Genomic DNA, 25,236 nt, shown 5'->3' on the forward strand with positions numbered 1-25,236 from the left:
GTATATACGAATTTATTGAGAGTACTGGAAGATAGTAGAGAAAGAGAGATGAGAAGGGTGTTATGTACATTTTCTTCATTTTGGTCTCTATTTATCATTCTTCTTTTGGTATGTTCTCTGGGATTTTGTAGTGGTCAAAACGAGAATGGGTTCAGCAGAAATGATTTCCCACCAAACTTTATCTTTGGTGCAGGAAGCTCAGCTTATCAGGTACCTTTCTTTTATTAACATATGACTTGTTAAAATACTTCATCAAATTGTTGAAAATGAAAATTAGGATGGTTTTAGGTTGAAGGAGCTGTAAATGAGGATGGAAGAACTCCTAGCATTTGGGATACATATTCTCATTCTGGTTAGTAAAACAGATCACTGTAACAATGTAATATACTCATGAAAATTTTATAACGAAGACAGTCAAAACATGAACAGTCTAAGCGGCCCAAATCCATGGATTTTACCCAAACCAATCCGTATTTTGACGGGTGGATATCCAATCCGTTCTCAGCGGATTGTACATGGTTAAAATTTTGAAAACGGTCACTTTTACGGGTTGGACGCGGATGTGACATCACCCATCCATTGGACACCTGACTCTAAAGATAAGGCTAGCATTGTAGATATATGAAAATTATTATAGAAAATTGGTAGATAATATATATAGTTTGGTATTGAGAAGTATCGAAGATCCTCGATGATACTCCAAAATTATCAATTTTGGATTGATCGGACGTCTTCAAATCACTATATATATACATTATAATTTTGGTTGTTCATAAATCATTTTATTACTCTTGTTATACTAATTACTTATATTTTATTCCCTCCGTTCCATTTTACTTTCTTTTGTGTTCCAAATTAGATGAGCGTTTAAACTTTTTTCCCAAATTCTCATTAATTTGTCCTTGCTTTGGAATCATACAATACCATTAATTTTCATTGAAATTAGTAAATGGATAATTAATATAATTTTTAAATCCACTCCATAAAGGATAAATACTCTATCCCAAGTAAAATACAATAGGATTCACAATTTACACTAAATATAGAAACTAAAAACTAGGTGCTTTAAATTTTTAGAAAGCTATTAATATGGGTAGATTTGGAAAAAACTTACTCTCTATGTTGTTTCTTAATCTGCGTGAAAAACTCTACAACATCAAGTAAAATGGAACTGAGGGAATAGTAATCTAAGTTTTAATTAAATTATACTTTAATTATTTATCCGTTTTGCTACAAAAAATAAATAAATCATTTATCCGTTTTGGTTTATAATCTTTCTAGATTCACAAATCCATTCGTATCCAATCCACTCAACCGGGGGTGTAACATCTGACAAGTAACGAGTTGCACGTGGGTGAAAATCTCAAATCCATTTAGATGAATTGGACGCCGGTGATACCAAATTCGCATTGTTCATCCCTACTTTTTCTAGACTTCTAATTCGTTAACTGTTGTTTAGAAAATAAATAATGCAACAAGACATATAAAGCGTGTGTTGAACTTTTTTCTCATGATTTTTAGCTTTAAAAAGAAACACAATTTTGAATTTCAGGAAAATTACCGAACAACAGCAATGCGGCCATAGCTGCTGATCAGTATCACAGATATAAGGTTTCTAATGTCTTCTTTTAGAAGTTGAAAGAGCTTAGCTTCTTAGTTTGGCCATACCAATGTAATTTTTCTTGTTCGTTGCAGGAAGATGTTAAACTCATGGCGGATACAGGTTTAGATGCTTACAGATTTTCCATCTCATGGCCAAGGCTTATACCAAGTATGTTCCTACTATCTAACTCGTTTGTGATTTTTGTACACATTCACAAAAAAGCTGAAATGTTTCCTTAGAAAGGTTATATACATCATTTCTTTAACTATGCTTATGCAGATGGAAGAGGACCCATGAATCCTAAGGGTGTGGAATACTATAACAACCTCATCAATGAACTTATCAGCCATGGTACCACCTTAGATCGTTTTGAATTCAGATGACAATACTTTAGTTCATGATTATTTAGGCATCGGTTACTTATGTTGGATTAGGAATTCAAGCGCATGTTACACTTTTTCATTATGATCTTCCTCAGACGCTCGAAGATGAGTATGGAGGATGGTTGAGCCGAAAGATTGTGTAGAACTCTACCCCCATCTTAATCTAATACACGTGTTCTAGTCCGTCTAACTTTATCTTATTGAGTATTCCACTGATACTTGAATAATGCTATTTTGGTGTAAAATTTCTCAGAAAGGACTTCACATCATATGCGGATGTGTGCTTTAACGAATTTGGTGATAGAGTTTCGACATGGACAACAATGAATGAGGCTAATGTGCTTGCTTTTGCTTCCTATGGCACGGGAGTTCTGCCGCCGCGGAGGTGCTCTTTTCCATTTGGGGTCCGTAATTGTGAAAGTGGTAACTCCACAACAGAGCCGTATATTGTCACCCATAACTGTTTGCTAGCTCATGCGTCAGCTGCAAGATTATATAAGAACAAATACCAGGTATGAATTAACTTCAGATGTCTTTATCGTATATCAATTTTCGTTATTATTTTGATATATATTAGTAGAGCAGAATAAGAAAACAAAACTGTAATTCATTGAGTTGTAAAGATATCTGTACAGGGCATTAAATACAGGACAAATAGTCACAAAGTAAAGCTTGACCAAACACTGACCACACATGTGACAAAAAGACAACTCATTAAAGCTGTAATAACAGAGACATTATAATATTACTACCCTCCCGCAAAATGAAGGGGTGTAAGAACCTTCAGTGTGGACTTAAGAAACTCAAACCTAGGTGTTGCAAGACCTTTAGTGAACATGTCAGCTTCTTGTTCAAGAGTAGAGAGGTAAATAACCTGCAAAGTCTTTGACTGAACTAGCTCTCTGACAAAATGAAAATCAAGAGCTAAATGTTTCATCCTGATATGAAACACTGGATTTGAATCTAGAGCTATTGAACTTTTTTTGTCACAGGCAATAGTTGGATAAGTAGGTAAGAAGATATGTAAATCTTTAAGTAGTTTGGCAAAGCCAAACCACTTCAGCAGCAGTTGAAGCTAGACATCTATATTCAGCTTCAGTGCTTGATCTAGAAATTGTAGCCTGCTTCTTAGATGACCAGCTGACAGTATTTTCACCAAAAAATATACAAAAACCACTTGTTGATTTTCTGTCATCTGGATTACCAGCCCAATCTGCATCTGAGAAGCCTTGCAGAGCAGTGAAACCCTTTGCAAAAAGAAGTCTATGATCCAAAGTTCCTTTAATCTCAATACTCTTTTAGCAGCAATAAGATGTGCAGAAGTAGGTGGTTGCATGAATTGACATAGTTGATTGACAGCAAAACACAGCTCAGGCCTTGTCCAAGTGAGGTATTGTAGTGAGCCAACTACGGACCTATATTCTGTTGAATTAGTAAGTTGTTCACCATCATTAGCACCTAATCCCTGAGATGAAGAATAAGGAGTAGAACAAGGCTTAATTCCCACAAGATTTTTTTTTCCTAACAAATCAAGTGCATATTTTGTTTGACTAAGAAAGAGACCCTTATTATTTCGTTTCACTTCCAGACCCAAAAAGTAGTACAAAGCACCTAGATCTTTCACTGGAAATTTAGTACTCAAATATGCAATGCTATTATCACAATGTGTAAAGTTGTTACCTGTGATGATAATGTCATCCACATACACTAAGATAATAGTAAGTTTGGAGCCAATCTTCAGAACAAAAAGGGATGAGTCAGCTGAAGAAGATTTGAAATCAATGGCAATTAAGACATCCATAAGTTTCTCATACCAAGCCCTAGGGGCTTGTTTGAGACCATAAAGTGATTTATGTAGTTTACAAACATAGTCTGGATGTTCTTTGTCTTCAAAACCAGGAGGTTGCTTCATAAAAACTTTTTCTTTTAAATCACCATGTAAGAAAACGTTACTTATATCTAATTGTTTGATATTCCAATCAAAGTTTATTGCTAGAGAAAGAACTAGTCTTATAGTTGCTGGTTTCACTACTGGACTGAAAGTTTCAGTGAAGTCAAAACCTTCAAGTTCATTGTAACCCTTAGCAACTAGTCTTGCTTTATGTCTGTCTATAGAACCATCAGGATTGTATTTTATTTTGAAAACCCATTTACAACCTACTAAATTTTGATCAGGACTAGGTTGTACTAAGGAATATGTACCAGCATCCTGAAGAGCAATATTTTCTTTCTCCATAGAAGAAAACCACACTGGTATCTTAACAGCTTGAGAGTAACTTGTAGGAGTAGTGTGACTCAAATGAGATAAGTAAGCAGTAGGTAAGACATATTTAGTAGATAAAAGTACCTTAGGCTTGAAGGTACCTACTTTAGCTCTTGTTGTCATGTGATGAGAAGAAGTATGTAAAGAAGTATCATTCTGAGGTGATTTTGCAGAAGTAGTAGAAATAACAGATACTGAAGTAGGTGCAACAACCTTAGAAGTAGTAGTTGATGTAGAAATATCTGTAGTAGGAGAAACAGAAACAGCAGTAGGTGCAATAGTCTTAGAAGTAGTAACTGAAGTAGATGTAGCAGAGTCCAAAATAGCAGGTATGACAGGAAAGTCTAGAAATGTATGAGAATCCACATTTGTATGTGTGGATAGACTTTTGTATGTCAAATTATCTTCATGAAATACAACATGTCTTGAAACGAAGACCTTACCAGTAGACGGTTTAAGCATCTATATCCCTTATGATTTCCACTGTAACCAAGAAAGACACACTGCACACTTCTTGGTTGTAACTTATTATCAGTGTAACGTTTTAACCAGGGAAAACACATACATCCAAAAGTCTTTAAAAAGAAATAATTTGGTTCTTTCTTAAAAAGAGTTTGAAATGGATTTGCAAAAGATAAAGATTTTGTTGGCAATTTGTTGATAATAAAGTTTGATGTTGATATAGCATCAAACCAGAATTCAAAGGGTAAACCAGCTTGATATAAAAAAGTTCTTGTAATCTCCAAAAGATGTTTATGTTTTGATTCTGCCACACCATCCTGCTCAGGTGTGTGTGGACAAGTAATCTCATGAGAAATACCACTATCAACCAAAACATCTGTAAGAGCATGATTTACAAATTCACCTCCACCACCTGTCCTAACAATCTTTATTGTAAAATTAAGTAAATTATCAATATAAGACTTGAAATTAGTGAAAGTAGTTTTGAAATCTGACTTGAGAGTTAAAGGATAAGCCCAACAAAACTTAGTAAAATCATCAATGATGTTTACTTAATATCTGAAGCCATTTTTAGAAACAATAGGGGAAGGTCCCCATACATCCATATGTAGTAACTGTAATGGAGCTGTAGTGAAAGACATTGACATATGAAATGGTTGTTTATGACTTCTACACATTTGACATTCAGTAAATGAGAGATGTGCATTTGAAAATTGAAGAATCCTAGCTAGCCTACTTAAAGACTGAAAAGAAGTATGGGCTAATCTCCTATGCCATGTTGTTGAAGAAGCTTTAGAACAAGCAAGAGCAGTTGAGGTGGGTGAAGAAGCTGCATTGCATTGCATTGGATATAAACCATTTTTACTGGGCCCTTGAAAAAGAATCTGTCATGTCTTCTTATCCTTAACAGTAAAGTCATTTGAAGTAAAAATTAGAGAACACTGATTGTCTCTAGTAAACTTATAAACTGAAATAAGATTCTGGGAAGCTAAAGGAACATGTAATATGTTGTTTAGAGTAAAATTTTGATTTGGTACTGAAACAAGAGAAAATCCAGTTTTGTGTATTTCCATACCTTCTCCATTTGCTGTAGTAATAGTCTCATTGCTGCCATAAGAAGAAGTAGAAGCAATATTTGAAGGATCTGCAGTTAAGTGATGAGTATCTCATGAATCAACAAACCAAGGATTCTGACCCATTACATTTGCAGAAGCTAACATGGCATGTAAATTTCTTGGGCCTTGATAAGAAAAGTTGATACGATTCCAGCACTCATCAGCAGCATGTCCATATTTATGACAGATTTGGCATGTTGGTTTATCTCCAGAGGATATACCAGAATAAGATTTGTCACAAGAATTAAAGGAAGTTGGTCTAGCAATGGATGTAGGAAAGGAAACATTAGATGATGGAGAAGGGAAAATACCATTGCCTCTACCATAACTTCTACCAGAATGAGAACTTCGACCACCTCTATGATAACCTCGAGAAGAACCACGACCATTATTGTTACCAGATACATAAAAATCTCTATTTGTTGACTCAATAGAAGAATTAGTGATTTTATTGTTGATTACTAATTCTTCACTTAAAAGCAAGTTGTGCAATTCCAAACTGGTAACTGGTGGGTTACGAATTCTTACAGAAGTAGCGAAAGAATTGAATTCTGAACCCAAACCTCCCAAAGTGACAACAACAATTTCAGCATCAGATATAATAGATCCAGCAGCAGCTAGCTGATCAGTAATCAACTTAATCTCACTTGCATAAGCAGCAACATATTCACTAAAGGTCTTGCAGCACCTAGGTTTGAGTTTCTTAAGTCCAAACTAAAGGTTCTTACACCCCTTCGGTTTGAGGTTCTTACGAATTCTTCTGTTGCTGCTCTGATACCATATCAGAGCAGAATAAAATAACAAAACTGTAATTCATTGAGTTGTAAAGATATCTGTACAGGGCATTAAATAGAGGACGAATAGTCACAAAGTAAAGCTTGACCAAACACTGACCATACACGTGTGACAAAAAGACAACTCATTAATGCTGTAATAACAGACACATTATAATGTTACTATATATATCATTGGAAATGGAGGTTATACAACATGGACTTATAGGATTCAACCTCTTCGGTTATGGGTTCAGTCCTGTCACAAATTCCGTAGAAGATATTTCAGCAACTCGAAGGGCCAATGATTTCTATTTGGGTTGGTAAGTCTCACCTACAGAAATAAACACGGGTCAAGTTTTGAAAGAATAATGTATTTCATCTGTGTCTAATTTCAGGTTTGCTGGGCCTTTTGTTTTTGGTGATTATCCTGAATCAATGAAGAGAAATGTTGGCTCGAGACTTCCTTCTTTCACGTCATATGAATCAAAACTAGTTAAGGGCTCATGTGATTTCTTTGGAGTGAACCACTATGCATCGATGCAAGTAAAGGATAAGCCGGAGAATCTATAGATCCAACAACGAGATTGGACTTTGGATACGGCTGTCCAATACATATGTAAGTTAATATGGTTTATATTGGCAAAACTAAAAATAATATTATCTTCTTCTGTTAGAAATTTGGAACAGTTTCCTCTCCCATTTTCCTTGAAACTTGTAAGGAGACTAACCAAAAGCTCTATCTTTTCAACATGTTACTTGTATTGCAGCTAATTGGTCTGGAGAAGGTGTATTGCCTGCTGAAGTAAGTAAGGAAGAAAACATTGTTCGACTTTATTCTAGGAGTTAATATGTCAATTATTTTAACTCCTGCGATATTTCCTGATTCAGTTGCCTATTACAACATCGGGGCTGCAAGAAGTTCTGGAGTATTTTAAGCAATTCTATGAAAACCCCCTCATGTTTATTCATGAAAATGGTATTACTTCCTCTCAGTTCATCTTCCCATTGTTTTTTTTGGAGCCCGATTAACTTCCCATAGTAACATCCGCAGCCATTCACCAAGGAAATAGTGATATTGATTATCCCAATTTCACATGATTATTAATTGATACTTATAGGGAAGAAAAAAAAAATGCAAAAAGCGTGTTCTCGAACTATGGTTAAAGAAATGTAAGCTTTTGTTTTTTTACAGGTCAAAGGCTATTAAGCAAGCCGCGTGAAACATCAATGAACGACACGTCGAGGGTGAATTACTTGAAGGGTTACATTGGAGGTTTGCTTGATGCAGTGAGGTACTAACTTACTACACTGGCTTTCCTTTACCTATCTACTTTTCCCCTAATAAGCTCAGAAATCTGAAACAAACAGAGGATCAAAATTTCAGATATATATTTTGCAACTTTTCAAGTAAATCTAGTTAGATACACTCTTGTGATTGTGTTCCATTTTTTACTTGCCATTGTAATCGTTTTGGAGCAGGAACGGATCCAACACAAAAGGGTACTTCACATGGAGTTTCCTGGACTCGTTCGAATTGTTAGATGGCTACACTTCAAATTTTGGCCTTTACTATGTTGATATGATCAATGACCCGGAGTTAAAGAGATACCCAAAGCTTTCAGCACATTGGTATTCAAATTTTCTCAAGGGAGGGAACAAAATAATCAGTACCATTTCGACGTCAAGAAATGAAATTTCTCATTTTTCACAGTAGAAAGTTGATTTTTCTTCGCATGTAAAATAATGAAATTCTAAGTAATATTTTTCATTTGTAAGCCATTGAGCACTGGAGTTAAATTTTATTGAAGGAAAAATGAAAAACAGTCTGGCCCAATTTCTCCCGACACACTGAATAGACCCTTGCCACTCTCTTATCAGCATTAAGCACCGGAGTGATCGACTAGTTTGCGATAATGTCCCTAAAGGAAATGGTGCTAAACCAGCGCAGAATCATGTTGAGGTTTATGTTGCTAATTTGATGTTTTTATTACTGCATATGAACCGTTTGTGATAAATCCTCTTAGTGAGAGTGCAACTTCTCTTGGAGCTGGATTGACTGTCACTGCGGCGCAGTACAGCAATGTTGACTCGTTGTTGCAAACTTCAAAGTCCATGTCTGGAACCCTTTTTTTTTGCTGCTTGAAGCTTGAAAAGGTTTGGAATTTAGGGAGCCGTGGAACTTATTTTTCATTCTTCAACTTTAAACTTGCAATTTCTTAAATTTCACAGGAGTGCAAACAGTTTTGGAATGTAAACCAAATGCTTTGGTGGTCCTCCAAATTCATTGGTTTTGGGCTATTTTGCATTTCCTCCCCTTCCAGGATTGCAAAATTAGCATTTCCTCCCTAAAAAGATTGAAATTAGTGTTTCCTTCCACCGTTAATTTTACCATCCAAATCTCAGTTAGGTGAGTCAGCAGGTATACACACGTGTCAAAAATATACACTGTTAATCAAAGTTACTAAAATACCCTCCCCTATTTCGATAAATTAAACCGAAGTCCAATCGGAATTGATTTTACCTCTTCGTCTCCTCAACAGGTTCTTTGTCCAAAACCAAAAAAATAAAGAAAAATCGTTAGTTCTTCGTGAAAGATTAAAAGAGTTGCAGTTGAAGGAAATTAATATCTCGAGTTAATGGTGAAGGAAGAAAATAACTCGATGGTTTGAAATAATGGTGAAGGAAGCTTGAACTTGCAGACGACAAAATAAAGGGTTTTCATATGTAAATGATTCTCATCAAAAACTCTAAATGGGATTTGTTTTCTTACTCTAAACGGGATTTGTGATTCTGCTGAAATAAGATTGCGAGGTTTCAGATATATAATTTGAGGTTTGAATAATTAGAATAAAGTCTAGGTTTTTGGAATGAATCGAATGATATAAACATGAGAAATTGGATTAATGTTGTTAGAGTTCTTAGAATTGAAGACAATGACGTTTGTTTGCCGGCTATGGGGATTTTCCTGGTGAGATTTGTTTAGTTATGTGTATAAAGATCAAATTCGTGATTCGTGACAGGTAATGGAGAATCAAATCAAAGATGCCATCCAAACTGTTTACTGATAAAAGATCAAATGTCTAATTTTTCAATTGCAAGACGGATGTCTCACTGGTGCTGCAGCAACACTAATCAGTAATCAAGCTTTGTTTTTAAGAATCCGACTAATTAGGGATTTACTATTTTTAAAATCGAGTTACCCGATGGTTTAGAGTATTTTTATTCGTGTTTTGGTGACGGAGATGCATGCAATGATTTTTCAGATGGTGAGCTTTCGGTGACGGACCTCAAGAAGATGAGGGTATTATAGGAACTTCATGAAAATAATTTTTTTATGTATGTCACGTATACAGTAGTGTTGACTCGACTAACCAAATAACGGATGGAATACTTAACGATGGGAGGAAATACTAATTTAAATCTTTTTGGAGAGGAAACGCTAATTAGCAATTTTGGGAGAGGAGGAAATGCAAAATAGCCCTTTCTATAAAGAATCATGACCCGTTTTGGATTCCTCTTGTCATTTGTCTTGTTGCACAAAAAAGAAGCATCGTTTGCAGCCAGAGAATAGTAAAGTTACCATATGAAGATAAGAGGCAATATATAAGATTTAATGAGAGTACTGAAAGACAGAGTAGAGAAAGAGAGATGGGAAGGGTGTTATGTACATCTTCGTTTTGGTCTCTAGTTATCATTCTTCTTCTGGTAAGTTCTCTGGAATCTTGTAGTGGTCATGATGAGAATGGGTTCAGCAGAAGTGATTTCCCACCAAACTTTATTTTTGGTTCAGGAACCTCAGCTTATCAGGTACCTTCCTTTATAAGCATATGACTTCAACCATTTATTTGGTACTTGACCATAAATGTTGGAAATGAAACTGAAAATTTTAGGTTGAAGGCGCTGTGAATGAGGATGGAAGAACTCCTGGCATCTGGGATACCTATACTCATTCTGGGTAGTCTCTCTCTGTCTTTATGTTCTAGAAGGATTTGCAAGAAGAGGAATGGTGCTTCCATTTTATTTTGGTTAAAAACAGATATAGTCATGTTTTTTTTTTCAGGGTTACAACCATAAATCCGTTTTTTTTGAAAATTACAAATCTACGCCGGTTTTGACCGTTTTATTAAAAAAACGGCTAATGGTAGTTATATACCTTTTTGACGCCGTTAGTGTAGAGTAAAAATACTTTTAAGCCCTTTGAATCCTTAAAATCGCCTAGTTGTCATTTAAATCATTGATTCTACCAATAACTCGGTTCTGACTGGGTACACACGTGTACATTGTCCACGTCATCATTTTTGCCACGTGCAATCAAAGTCGCCATCTGTTTTACGCTTTCCACTCACGAATTGGCTTCAAAATTCTCTAGCAACCCATGACGACCAAATACACATCACCACCGATAAACAACTGCTCTGTACAAATAGCAATCCATCTTCAACAGCATTTACCTGCAATCATGTCATTCAATCCTGCAACACTACAAGAACTTCACCTGCAATTACCCATTTCTTTCTCAGCTATTACCTATCTCAACTCTGCTTTGCAGCATCACCAGCAAAACCTATTAAGAAACCACCATTTCTTCTTGTCACTATCTGTTGCAGCTCATGTCACTATCACTATCTGCATTCCACTGTACCAACACTTTAACACGCAAACAATCAATAAAATCACCAACAAAAGTGTTGTAACTTAACTCTTGGCCATCATAATTATTGCAAACAATCACCAATGTGCACTTGCACTCACACGTACACCTGCAGTACTCAATACAAGTAACAGGTGAAGTATAACACACGAACAAATTCTGAATCCATCACTATCAGCTCCAACTGAACTAACTAGAAACAACATCCATGAAAGTGAACCAAATACTCATTCCATAAGCACAGCCACTGAAAATAATAATCCCACACACAGCACCAGTAAAATGCAGAAAGTTCTTCATTACACTACAACATCATCAAAAGATGCATCTATGCTTAAAAAAAACAGAGATGCATCATATTGAACGTCCATACAACCAACATTACTGAATGAAATTTGCATCAGAACTGGATGCATTAGTTGTATACAGGAAACTACCTTCATAGAGCGACCGATATCACGAAAACAAAGCTTGCATACACTTAATCTTTTACACATCCTGTAATCATTCTTCATTTTACAAGCTGCATTACTTTCTCACAAACATTTATCTTATCATGTATCTTATATTTCCCAATATCTCTGTTCATAAAAATCTCTAACATATCATCATCTTTCAACCCATCAATTAGTAACAATCAATGCCCAAAAAATCTGAACACCTTGATTTCTCAAACAACTACAAACCCAGATTACTTCAATTAGATCCTCTAGAAGACATTCTCAAACAACCACCATTCTTGAGTCATTTGTGCTGCTTCTTCTCAAGAATTCCATCAAATACCATCACCAATTGCACCCCTGAATTCATGACCAAACCACATTATCAATAAATTTTCTACAGCTTCAAGATCACCCATTACAAATTCCTTTTCAACTCAAATCTCTGAGACTCAATAACCACAGACTCTAACTCTTCTTTTGTACCAATATATCATCATCATTCACCATCTGTTGTCTCATTTCTTGGAAAGAACAGATTCTCTATTTCCTTGTAAGTTAACTCACACACATTAATTCATCACCACCACCAGCATTTTCATCTTTATCTGTTTAAACCACAACAAATTCCTTAACCATCTGTTACAACAAACTCAACAACAACCACAACCACTCCAATTGAATTTCCGGCCAACAAAACCTATTAGAGTCTTCCTCCATCATAAACCCATCTGAGTCCAACCAAATTTGCTGCTTAAAACAATGGTAACACAGACAAAACTTGAAACGGAAGAAAACCCAATTCATATCAGAGTATCCATTGTTATATTTCAACACAATTTCTAAAACACCCAATAAAATCCCCAAACTTATAAAACCCTAAGTTTTCAATTTAGATAAAATTCGAGAAAAAATTGAAGCTTAACTAGGAAATAGAAGAATGATTCATACCTAATTCAGTAATAATCACTAATTTCTCCAGATACCCGTTAATTTTGATTGAAATTGATCAAATTTTTTGTTATTATCATCATTAGATGTAACAGAGGATGAAGAAGAAGGAAATGGTGGTGACGGTCGTTGTACTGGTGGTGGAATGAGTGGGGATGGTGCTGAACTGAAGGGACGTGGTAGACATTCTCTGAATCCGAAGAAGGTGGAGTCGGAAGAAGATGGTGTTGTCGGTGTTTATGTGAAGAAGATGGTGTTGCTGGTGCTTATGAAGAAAAGAGGAAAATGTGAGCATATCTATCAGAGCATGCATCTAAATAAGATGATGTCGCCGGTGCTTACGTTGGATCTCATAGAGATTGCTATTATAAGATGTGTGGACAAAATAAATACAAATGCCACTATCACTTTTGTCTAATCTCTGCCGTTGACTTTCAGTGAGATAGTCACAGCTGAGATCCATACTCAACCTTGCAACACGTGGCGACTTTCAATTTCATTTAATCTAAACTGTTGATTATTTCCGATATTTACACTATATTTAGATAATCCACCAAAAAGCTTACACGTGTATTGAGGGTAAAACAGTAATTTGATGTGAGTGTCATCAACTCATCTCCTCTGATGAGAAATTGACGGTGTTGACCGAGAAATTGACAAAAATAACGGAATTGGATGGAAACATGGATGGAGGCCTAGATATGCAAAACTGAAAAAAACAGGACTATGGTTGTCTATCGGGTTGAAAATCAGGCCTATAGCTGTTTATAACTTTTTTTTTCTTTTTTTTTAGGGAAGCACCATGAGTAGAGTTTGTTATAAGAACTTTCCAATTCAACTTTACTAGTTCACAACTTCACTGAGAAGGTTCCTTGACACTCTTGTAACATTTTAATATCCTCATGAAAAATTTAATAACGGAGACAACCAAATCATGAATGATAGTCCCATTGGGTTCATGCAATACAAAAACAAGCTAAGCCCTTGATCAAGATTTGTGTTCTTGTAGTAGACATCCGAATCAGAAATTGACAAGTAGCTTGAAAATATAATCCAACAAGACTATGTGTTGAACTTTTTTCCTGAGATATTTGTCTCTAAACAGAAAGACAATTTTAAATTTCAGGAAATTTACCGAATAAAATCAATGGCGACGTAGCCGCCGATCAATATCACAGATATAAGGTTTGTAATTTTTGCTTTCAGAAATTGAAAAAGCTTAGATTTTTAATTTGGCCGTACCAAATACTTGTTGTTTGTTGCAGGAAGATGTCAACCTCATGGTGGATACAGGTTTAGATGCCTACAGGTTTTCTATCTCATGGTCAAGGCTTATACCAAGTATGATATTAATAGCTAACTCGTTCGGGATTTTTGTACACACTTGCAATGGAAGAAACTAAAAGGTTTAGTCAAAAAGGTTTTATATATCACTGTCTAATGTTTGCTTATGTAGATGGAAGAGGGTCAGTGATACCAAACTATATAGAACAATGGTTTATTTCTTCCTTCAATCATTCGGGAGAGGTCATCCCTTCTTCTCTATTTATCGTTACAGAGTTTATACACAATGAATGCATATCATACAAAATCTACATATTACAGGAAACAGGATAACTACGTATCCTTGGCAGAATATTCTTGTGACGACACAATATCTTGGACAACTGGTGATGTCGACACAATATCCTTGACACGCCCCCTCAAGCTAATGTCTGTGTCAACAACATTAAGCTTGTCTCGCAACATGTTGAAACGGGATGTAGAAAGACCCTTAGTTAGGATGTCTGCTATCTGGTCCTGTGATGATATGATCCGGACAATGAGATGTTTCTGAGAAACCATGTCTCTCACAAAATGGAAATCGATTTCAACATGACGGCTCCGTGTGTGGAACACCGGATTGGCAGTCAAATACGTAGCCCCTATATTGTCGCACCATAGAGTAGGGTCAATGATTTCTATTTGGGTTGGTAAGTCTCACTACAGATAATTAACATGAGCCGAGTTTTTCAATCATAGTCTCACTACGCATCAGCTCAAGTAAATGACAATCCAGAAAATCTACTAACCCAACCACGAGATTTTATTTTGGATATGGCTGTCCAGTTGGTAGGTAAGTTGATCTGGTTTATGTCGGGTAAAATTTGATATCTTGTAAGAAAGCTAACCGAAAGCTTTATCTTTTGAACATCTTACTTGTATTGCAGCTAATTGGTCTGGACAAAGTGTATTGCCTGATGAAGTAAGGAAGAAGTTCTATAATGTTGACTTTATTCTAACGAGTTAGTGTGTCAATATCTAACTTCTATAATGTTGCCTTGATTCAGTTCACTGTTACACCCGCGGGGTTGCAAGAAGTTCTGGAGTATTTTAAGCAAGTATACGGGAACCCCCTCATGTTTATTCATGAAAATGGTAGTACTTCTTTACATTTCATCTTCATATTCTTTCTTTTTTAGCCTAATTAACTTCCCATAGTAACATCTGCGGCCATACACAAAGGAAACCAGGATATCGGTAATTTGTCCTCCATCTTATAGTTATTGATACAATATTTTAGTAGCGTGTTCTTAAACTGTGGTTAAAGGTAAGCTCTTAGGACCAACTTTATTGCTCTCTTTTATAGGTCAAAGGATGTCGAGTGCACCGCGTGAAAAGTCAATAAACGAAACATCGAGGGTGAATTACTTGAAGGGTTACATTGGAGGGTTGCTTGATGCAGTGAGGTGCTAACTTACTTCACTGGCTTTGCTTTACCTATTCCCATATATTAACAATTAGATACTGTGCAGGTTTACTAAGTTCAGCTAATCATCTTCCAGGATGTTAGTCCTCAAGGGGGTTGGGGGAGTTGGGTGTAGTTGTGTTTTTTCCCGTTAGTCGTCAGGAAGTTCGAGGGAGTCTCTCAAAATCCCCGTTAGTCGTGGGAGAGTTTAGAAGAGTCTCCCAAACTCCCTAAAAAACCCCGTTAGCCGTGAGGGAGTTTGAAAGAAACTCTTAAACTCCCTGTTAGTGGTAAAAATTAGAATGATAGGGAGTTTGTTTTTTTTGGGAGTTCTGGGGAGTTCTAGGGAGTTTATAGTGTATTTTTGCCTCACTCCAAATCTCTCAAAAAAGTAGAGATTTTGGGAGAGTCTCTCAAACTCTCTACACTCAACACACCAAACTCTCTCAAACTCCATATACTCTCTTACACTCCCTCAAAATCCCCAAGATTCAAAATACATTAAACTCCCTCCAACTCACTCGTGGATTATGTGTTCCGTTTCCTTGGAATTTTTTCCTTATAATCATAATCTTTTTGGAGCAGGAACGGATCCAACACAAAAGGGTACTTCACATGGAGTTTCCTGGACTCGTTCGAATTGTTAGACGGCTACACTTCAAATTTCGGCCTTTATTATGTGGATATGATCAATGACCCGGATTTAAAGAGATACCCAAAACTTTCAGCACTTTGGTATTCAAATTTTCTTAAAGGAGGGAGTGAGAGAACTAGAATATCTCCTACAACTGATGAAAGTTCTCATTTTTCACAATAGATAGTTGATATCCCTACCTAAAGAGTCTACTCTAAGAATCCTATTTTCATTTGCATGTAAAATAATAAGAAGGGAAACTATAAGAATCTCTTGATTAAGTGATCATTTTTATCAGTAAACGAATGAACACTGGAGTTGTGGATATGTTTTTTTTTTTTTTTTTTTTTTTTTTTTTTTTTTATTGATACCAACGAGGAAATCATTTAGGCAAGTCCAGTGATTCACAAGTACACTCTAAGAAGAAATAATCATCTCCTTTTAACCAAATTCATATAAGACAATGCATTATCCAGTTTGCTTAAACGAATTTAGTATATTTCCCGGTAAACCTGTATCTCGTTCCCAACTATGTTTGAAAATTGTGAAATGTATCAATTTTTATTTTTGCCAAAAGGTTTCTGAACATTAGTACTGTGGTCGGTCAGCGGAGCCCAAATACACTCGATTACGGTGAAAGAATGGAAGTTGCCTATAAAATATCTTGTTAGTTTTTGCTACTGTGATCAAGGAATGAATTTACTGGCTATCTAACGTGGATGGTATACGTTCACCGTTTACTTGTCTTTGGGATGAAGATTTAATTGGATCTGAAAATACCTTAGTAGCCAGGAACGTGAACAGTCATCACGAATCACAGTGAGAACCGCGAATTTGCGTTCGTCAGTGAAAACCGTGATGGGAACGCGTTCCTGGCAAGAAGGAAACGCGCTTTTAACAAGGGAAGAACGTATATCTTAAAATACCCACAATTTCTGGCTACTGAATCTGGCTAAATATCCTACTAACTGTATATTATCTTCACATCTTTGTCTAGTATATCTATCCTATATCTAGTTCCTATATTCTAGGATATCTAGCTAGTTTATCTCAGAATCCTATAAAATAGATGTAATGGTCCGTATATAACAGATACTTTTGGCTCTACACGGGAGTCTACACCACTTCCAACCCATGCGTGAGTCTACACCACTTCCAACCCCAGGTTCACATGATACACAAGCACTAAATCGGATTTAGAAAGTTGTAAATAATGAGAAGAGACAAAAGAAGTGAATGAACGAGAGCTATATTGTAGGATACTAGTAGTAGAAAGTTGATGCTTCATTAAGATTTTCTAAATATTGCAGGTTGTTGTCTTGGTCCAGATTATAAATTTGGAGAACTAGTAGTAAAACTAAAGCTAATTTACGTTCCCGACTCGTTCCTCGATTTTCATTTTTTGAAAAATTTACGATTCCCGTTCCCGTCCTCGCTCTCGTTCCCGACCCCGTTCCCGCTCCTGGCTACTAAGGAAAATACTACTAGCATGCAAGTAAGCCGGCCGTTTTGTTGTGTGGTTGGTTTAGTAAACAGCGAGGTCCGTTCAACAGACTATCATAACGTTGCCATTATCTGAACAAATTCTCCTGGTAAAACTTATAATAATGAAATGAAGTTACCATGAGGACACTTGGTTAAAATTTAGGAGCTAGAGGTTTATAGGTTATGGTTTTCTTTCTCGAAACCTGGTACTGTGTTGTGGACATATAGTGTGTTGTCCTGTCCCTGTCTACATAATTAAAGCTCGATGTTGATGTATCGGCAAAAAGGACTATAAGGTGATTAGTGATACACGTAAAGTATTATTTTGGTGTATTTCGCGTGGTGTTATTGTATTTGTCGGTGTTAATTACGTTTGATTCCCGATGGCTAGATAGATGCACGACCGGACATGGAAAGTCTTTTCTAAACCACCATTCAGATAGGAATCATAGGATACAATTGAATATCACGTTTGTTTGTTTTTAGCTTGCAAGGTGATTGCAGACTCTAGGAACAAAAGAGAGAGTGAGAGATGAAGAGGGTTTTATGTACAATTTCTTCGTTTTGGTCTTGGGTTATTCTTCTCCTTGTTTTGTTTGGTTGTCTAGAGTTATGCAGTGGCCAAATCAGCAGAGATTAATCGAAAATAAAGTTTCCCTCCAAACTTTATTTTCGGCGCCGGAAGCTCAGCTTACCAGGTGCCTTCTTTTCCTCATTCCTTTCGGTTTTGGCCATAACTAATACGATTTTTGGCTTCTCGGTACGTACTTCACCAAATTTGTTTGACTTTCAGGTGGAAGGAGCTGCATACGAGGATGGGAGGACTCCTAGCATTTGGGATACCTTTACTCATGCTGGTTAGTCTATATATATATATATATATATATATATATATCTCCCTTTCAATTCAAGAATTGAGTTTTCAATTTCACTTGCAAGTTTTGAAACCTCAGATAAGTGGTGAACTGAAGATCATCTTGACAGTCTTGGATAATTTTCATACGTATTACCAGAAAAATTCGCATGTAATGTTTAGAGAACAACCGATTTGTTTCCAAAAACAGTTTCTAGCCAGTTTAAATTTTAAAAATTTCAGGGAAAATGTCCGACAAAAGCAATGCCGACATAGCGGCCGATCAATATCACAAGTATAAGGTCTGTAGTGTTTGCCTTTATTTTTTTTTAGTGCTTTGATTTATGATTTCGTACAATAAAAGTGAAAACGTATCGTGTAACTTCTATTTGCTGTAGGAAGATGTTAAACTCATGGCGGATACAGGTTTAGATGCCAATACATTTTCTATTTCATGGTCAAGGCTTATACCAAGTATGATCCTATTTTCCCACTCGCTTTCTGGCTCGTGATTTTCGTACACTAATGCAACCAACAATATGGTTGTACATATCATTGACCAATGTAATTATGTAAGCTTATGCAGATGGAAGGGGACCTGTTAGAGTACTATAACAACCTCATCAATGAACTTATATTGACTTGAGTTTCGTCACAAAATCTGCATATATATTTCGATATTATCTTAGCACTTATATCTATTGGTTTACATAATTTGATTATAGGAATTCAAGCACATGTTACTCTTTTTCATTGCGATCTTCCTCAATCACTTGAAGACGAGTATGGAGGATGGCTAAGCCGAAAGATTGTGTACTTCTCTACCTCAATGTTATCTAATTTCTCTGCTTCTAGTCCCTATAATGTTGCTTGATTTGGTACTCGAGTGATAATCAACGTATGTTGTTTCGGTGTTTTAATGATTCAGGAAAGACTTCACATCATATGCTGATGTGTGCTTCAAAGAATTTGGTGACGGAGTTTCGACTTGGACAACAATAAATGAGGCTAATGTGTTTGTCTTAGGATCCTATAATACGGGATACAATCCACCAGAAAGATGCTCCTCGCCATTCGGGAACTGTACAAGCGGAAACTCCACGACAGAGCCTTACATTGTAACGCATAATTGTTTGCTAGCACATGCATCAGCTGCAAGACTGTACAAGAACAAGTACCAGGTATTTCCTGCAACTCCAATATTTTTCTAGACAATACAAATGTCAGGAAGCACTTGTACCACTTAGAGACATGGCAATGCAGGCTAAACAACGTGGATTTATAGGAATCAACCTCTTCGTTTTTGGGTTATCTTACTATAATAAAGAAAAGGGGTATTTTTGGTGGTAATGTGTACTTGATAATACCAAAATACCCTTCCACGTTTATTTCAATGAAACACAAATCGTTGGAAAAATAATACCCTCTTCCTTGGACACCATTAATGGTTCCTTCACTGTCACCGACAGTACCACCTTCACCGCACTGGAACCACCTGCATCTCCATTGCCTTCACCAACAACACAGCGCTTTCACTTTCGCCACCAATGCCACCTCCATCACCAGCACCACCTCCACTTCCGCCACCAATGCCACCTCAACCTCTACCTCCACCTCCATCACCAGCACCACCTCAACTAATTTCACTACCGCCACCAGGAGCACATTTGCCACCAATACCACTTCCACCATCTCCACCTCCATCACAAGCACCACCACCAGCACCACATCCACCAAATGACATGATTATTACAACTACCGCTCCACCACCAATATGAGATGCATCATGAATATTACCACCGCCGCTCCATTTAACCATGATCACCAACACTACCGTTATCTCTGCAACAGCCACCATCTACTCCGTCGCCACCACCATCATATATATAATTTGTTAGAGATTAAGAAGAAAATATATAAATTTCAGAACAATACTCGATCAAACTTATGTGATATTCATTGGATATAAGAGTACACCACCGGACATGAGTAATCAAAATCTCTGCAGTTATAAATAAAGACTAAAATTTTAGATCAATTCAAACATAAACTTCTTTGCCTGATGATAATCAAATGAAAATCTTATAAATCAATCGTGTAATTTAAGTGTTCCGGTACTGCTTCTTTTTGTTTTTTCTGTTCTTGATGATCAACCCCAAATCCACCTTCAATTCCTCAATACCACCATCAACACCTCCGCCGCTACCACTGGAACCACCTCTGTTGCTCAAAAATAAATAAAAATATAATTTAAAACCCAGGTTTGAAGTAATACTACGGTTCAAAATCTACAGAAAACAATGAAATCAAAAGAAAATAAAAATGTGTACTTATTAAATGTTGATCAGAAACTATTAGACATAAGTAAAACGAAAAAAAAAACTTATCGCCATTAACAAATCCATAATGATGTCTTCAAACTCTTCCCATGACCAAAAAAAACTTATAAATCCACCACCGAGAGAAATATAACAACCTAGTTGATCAAATCCCCATTGCAACGACTCACTCCAAAATCACTCTATTTCACCCCTCTAACAAGAAATCCTAATTTTTTTCATTTTCCTCTCACTCTCACAGACTCACAGTTTAGATGTTAAGAAAAGAAAGAGACTCGATATCCCAAAAAATTCCACTGGTTTAGTATGCGCTTTTGACCATTAGTCAAGACCAGTCGAAATATCTGATAAAGTCACACGTGTATGCTAAAATTTTTATGCGTGGGATTGAAAATAAGGGTATACCATAGATGTGATCTTCGAGTTTGTCTATAGATTATTTTTTTCCCGGAAGAATAAATCATGTTGTAAATCAAAGATTAAAATGCTAACACCTTAAGCAATTAGCATACATAAGCTCAAAGACTATAAGACCTTTTAAAATCAACATATGTAAGCCAAGTGCGGCAGGGACCACCTCCATCATCGCAGCCACTACGGTCGTCGCTGTCATTGTAACGCCGCCACCATTGACATGTCGTTATGGCTTTATGCCAGAGATTATCTACCAATAGCAGTCGCCACTATTAGAGTAAAAACCATTGGATTGAATACACCTATAAGGAAGTGGCAGAATAAGTGTATCATGCATGCGCAAACGACGACGGCAGATCACATCTATAGCTTCTAAATTATGTAAAGCAAGTAAGCAACAAATTCGTTAAGTACTTATAAGTAGGGGTGCCAACGGGTCCCATCGGGTCTGGGTAATATGCTGCCTGGAACCGGAACCGGTAATTTTAATCGTTTCCGGGTCTTAATGGTTCAGGATTCAGTTTCTAAATTGATAATTTACTTTTATATTTACTATATTAACTTGAATCTAATATTTTTTCATATAAAATTATTATTATATCTTTATAAATGTCCTAATTAGAATTAAACATAAGAATATGAATGATGAATGAAAAAAAATTGAACGAAGTTATACGAAATCTTTCTATTTTATGTAAAATTAAAAAGTAAAATATAAATATTCGAGTTCGGATCCTAACGGGTCTTACCCGCCAGATAGTGATTTTACTACCGGTTCTAATTTTGGGACCCGGAACCGGACCCAACACACTCGAATCCGGTTCGGTTCCGGATAATCGGATACCCGTTGGCCGCCCTACTTATAAGATCGCATAAGCCTCGTATGCTTCCGGTTTTTAAAAACGGACAGGCAAGTGCATCGCTGCTAGTGTGCTCTAACAAATTATACCGAAGATGTCGCAGCAACTCAAAGAGCCAATGATTTTTATGTAGGTTGGTAAGAATTTTACTATAAAAACAAAACATGAGGCAAAGTTTCCAAATTATGGTGTTTTAAAACTATGTCCAATTTCCAGGTATGCTGATCCGTTGTTTTTTTGGTGATTATCCGGAATCAATGAAGAGAAATGTCGGTTCAAGACTTCCTTCTTTCACTCCGTATGAAGCTAAACTAGTTAAGGGTTCATGGGACTTCTTTGGAGTGAACCACTATCTCACGCTTGACATAAAAGACAATCAAGAAAGCCTAACGATCCAACAAAGAGATTTTGATTTGGATATGGCGGTCCTGCAAATAGGTTCGTCGATCTGGTTAACATTGCTAGTTCAATTCGGAATCTCTTCGCCCCCCAAAATAGTGTTTTATGTTGTAAGAACTAACCAAAGGCTTTATCGTTCGACCAATTTACTTGTGTTGCAGCTGATGGGCCTTCGAAAGAAAAGGACTAGCGTTACCTGATGTAGTAAGGAAAAAAATTCATTAATATACTTAATTATAAAGCATAAACGAGTAGAAATTTAACTTTGTTTTCGGATTCAGTACCCTGTTAAGCCGTTGGGATTGCAAAGAGTTTTGCAGTATTTTAAGCAAGTTTACGGAAACCCTCCTATATATATATATTCATGAAAATTACTTGATGCATTTCCCTTACAGGTCAAAGATCGTTGAGGGCAGCTCGTGACACGTCAGTAAACAATACATCGAGGGTTAAATTACTTGAAGGGTTACATCGGAGGATTACTTGAAGCAGTAAGGTATAGAGTATAAGATCTGCCAAAAATAAACCAAGTCATTTTACCAAATCTTTTGGGAGCAGGAATGGGTCTAACACAAAAGGGTATTTCACACGGAGTTTCCTGGACTCGTTCGAGTTTTTTTGACGGATACGATTCAAATTTTGGTCTTTATTACATAGATCTGATTAGTGACCCAGATTTAAAGAGATATCCAAACTAGAAATTACTGGTTAATTCATCCTAGAGAAACCGTTTACTGTGTAGTCCATCCACCAATTAGTTTTACTCGCTCGTCCAAAAACATGTTTTTGGACGAAGAAATTTATCTCCAGGTCCAGAGAACGTGCGAGCCACTTAAGGTGTATTTTATAAATTCCCGAAACGCCCAAAACTCCTCTTTTCTATTAATTTCTGGATCTAAGCTTTGGCGGAGATTTTTATTCCTTTCTCTCGAATGAATCTCAGTGATGGAGTAGAAGAGGAGAAGCAAGTGATAGTGAAGAAGAAGAAGGTTCGATAATGAATCAGGCGAAAAAGGTATAGATTCATCAATTTTGGGTTTTTTCTGAACTTTTTGGTCTTCCTATTCATCTGGAATGCAATATTAAATGTTAGAAGAAGAAGGTTGTTTATTCAAACAATACGATTTAGTCGATTAAAGTGACGATTACTGTGCTTTCTGATTCTGGATTTCAACTTTTTGTTAATTTTGCCTATTTTAGGTTTTAATTTCTCAATGTTTTTTAGTTTCATTTCTTAGTTACTAAAAAAATTCTGTTTTTTACAATCGGTGATGAATGTAAATATGTTGGTGAGGATATAATGCTTGCTTATAAGATTAATTATCTCTTTTAGAAAAAATGTACCAGGGTAGAGAAAAAATGTACCACGTTTATGCTAGTCATTCGTTTAATTCATGTTTGATAATGGAAGGAAGTGAGCTAATGGTTAACAGCTTGGGAGGGTTATGCAAGACTTAGTATGCAAGGTTTCCCACCATCCATTGAAGGTGTATCAGTATATATTTTGTTTGTACTATTTTAATTTATGTTTTTTTTTGCATGCACAAATGATTTATCATCATTTATTAGGTTTTCGATCCTTATTTTCTCCGTACACGTGTTTATGTACTACAATATACTGTTTGGGTTTTGAAATCAGCTTCGGTAAACAAAATACGATACGTGCCTGGTCATCCCGTCATGATCCAAGGATAATTGTATTTGATAGAGTATATATTTTTTTTATGTCAATTGAGTACACATATTGTTTTTATCAGTACATGTGTATATGTATTGTGATTTCATAGTGTTTTTGTGTGATAAAAATAATGGATTTGATGAAAAATGAGACAAAATTTGGTTTCACATTGATTGTGGATGTATTCTCTCTGTAACCGCTAATTTCCAATGTTTTCTCTATCAGGGTTGAGAAAAAATATACCTCGTTTATGCTAGTCATTCGTTCAATTCATGTTTGATAATGGAAGGAAGTGAGCCAATGGTTAACAACTTGGAAGGGTTATGCAAGGTTTAGTATGCAAGGTTTCCCACCATCCCTTGAAGGTGAATCAGTACATATTTGTTTTGTACTATTTTAATCTATGTTTTTCGCATCCTCAAATGATTTATCAATATCTATTAGGTTTTCGATGCTTATTTTGTTCGATACATGTGTATATGTACTGCAATATACTATAGATATCTTAGGTACTTATCATTATGTACTGTAATGAAAGTTTGTACTTACATTTACCTTCTTCTTATGGTTAAGTGAGATATGGCATTATGTACTGGGGTTTCACTCAGTACAAAATAATATGTACTAGCTCTAACATGTAGACTTGTGCTAGAGCTTGCAATTTTTTGTATAAATATGTACAACAAAGAAACAACAGTTGGCAGGAGAAGTACTGGGGTTAAGTCTTGACTTTTTGTATTTATTTTTCCGTATTTGGTAGTTGGCAGTTTTGCGGCAAGAATCAGATAAAATGAAGTAAGGTTATGGTGGAGACTGAGAAAAAACTCAAATTCAACAAAGAAATGGCCGTCGGAGATCTAGAAGACAAGTCACTGAGGTTACCAGACTTGCAAGCATCAAGGATGAAAGAGAGACTGGAAGAATTATATCATCAACTTAATGAATTTGACACTCAGTACATATTGATATACATTATGATTTCGCTCAGTACATATGCACATGTATTGGGTTTTCACCAAGATTATATAAATATGTACTAAAGTTTGTTGAGTTATAGGCAGATATGTATTGCTAGTATTTCTGGCAGGATTTTCTTTGCGCCAGGTTTTACAGTATAGGCAAATATGTATTGTTAGTATTTAAGGCTTCATACTCTTTTTCTTGGTCTATTCTGCTTAGTTGATACTACTAGTATGTAGCAG

At 36.1% G+C, this 25,236-nt stretch overlaps 1 protein-coding gene and 1 pseudogene across 1 annotated transcript; both read left to right on the forward strand.

The window, feature by feature from the left end:
• On the forward strand, positions 1–8,444 carry LOC113323913 (beta-glucosidase 11-like). Its single transcript, XM_026572262.1, has 13 exons — positions 1–210; positions 289–352; positions 1,553–1,611; positions 1,696–1,771; positions 1,883–1,954; positions 2,038–2,125; positions 2,240–2,498; positions 6,807–6,922; positions 6,998–7,218; positions 7,370–7,404; positions 7,491–7,578; positions 7,795–7,894; positions 8,082–8,444. Exons 1-9 carry the CDS (start codon positions 49–51, stop codon positions 7,170–7,172), a joined length of 1,071 nt encoding a protein of 356 aa, XP_026428047.1. The 5' UTR covers positions 1–48; the 3' UTR covers positions 7,173–7,218; positions 7,370–7,404; positions 7,491–7,578; positions 7,795–7,894; positions 8,082–8,444.
• On the forward strand, positions 7,229–25,015 carry LOC113324601 (annotated as a pseudogene).
• Positions 25,016–25,236: the final 221 nt, after the last annotated feature.

Source organism: Papaver somniferum, chromosome 11, assembly GCF_003573695.1.
Source record: "Papaver somniferum cultivar HN1 chromosome 11, ASM357369v1, whole genome shotgun sequence".
Classification (NCBI taxonomy): Eukaryota; Viridiplantae; Streptophyta; class Magnoliopsida; order Ranunculales; family Papaveraceae; genus Papaver; species Papaver somniferum.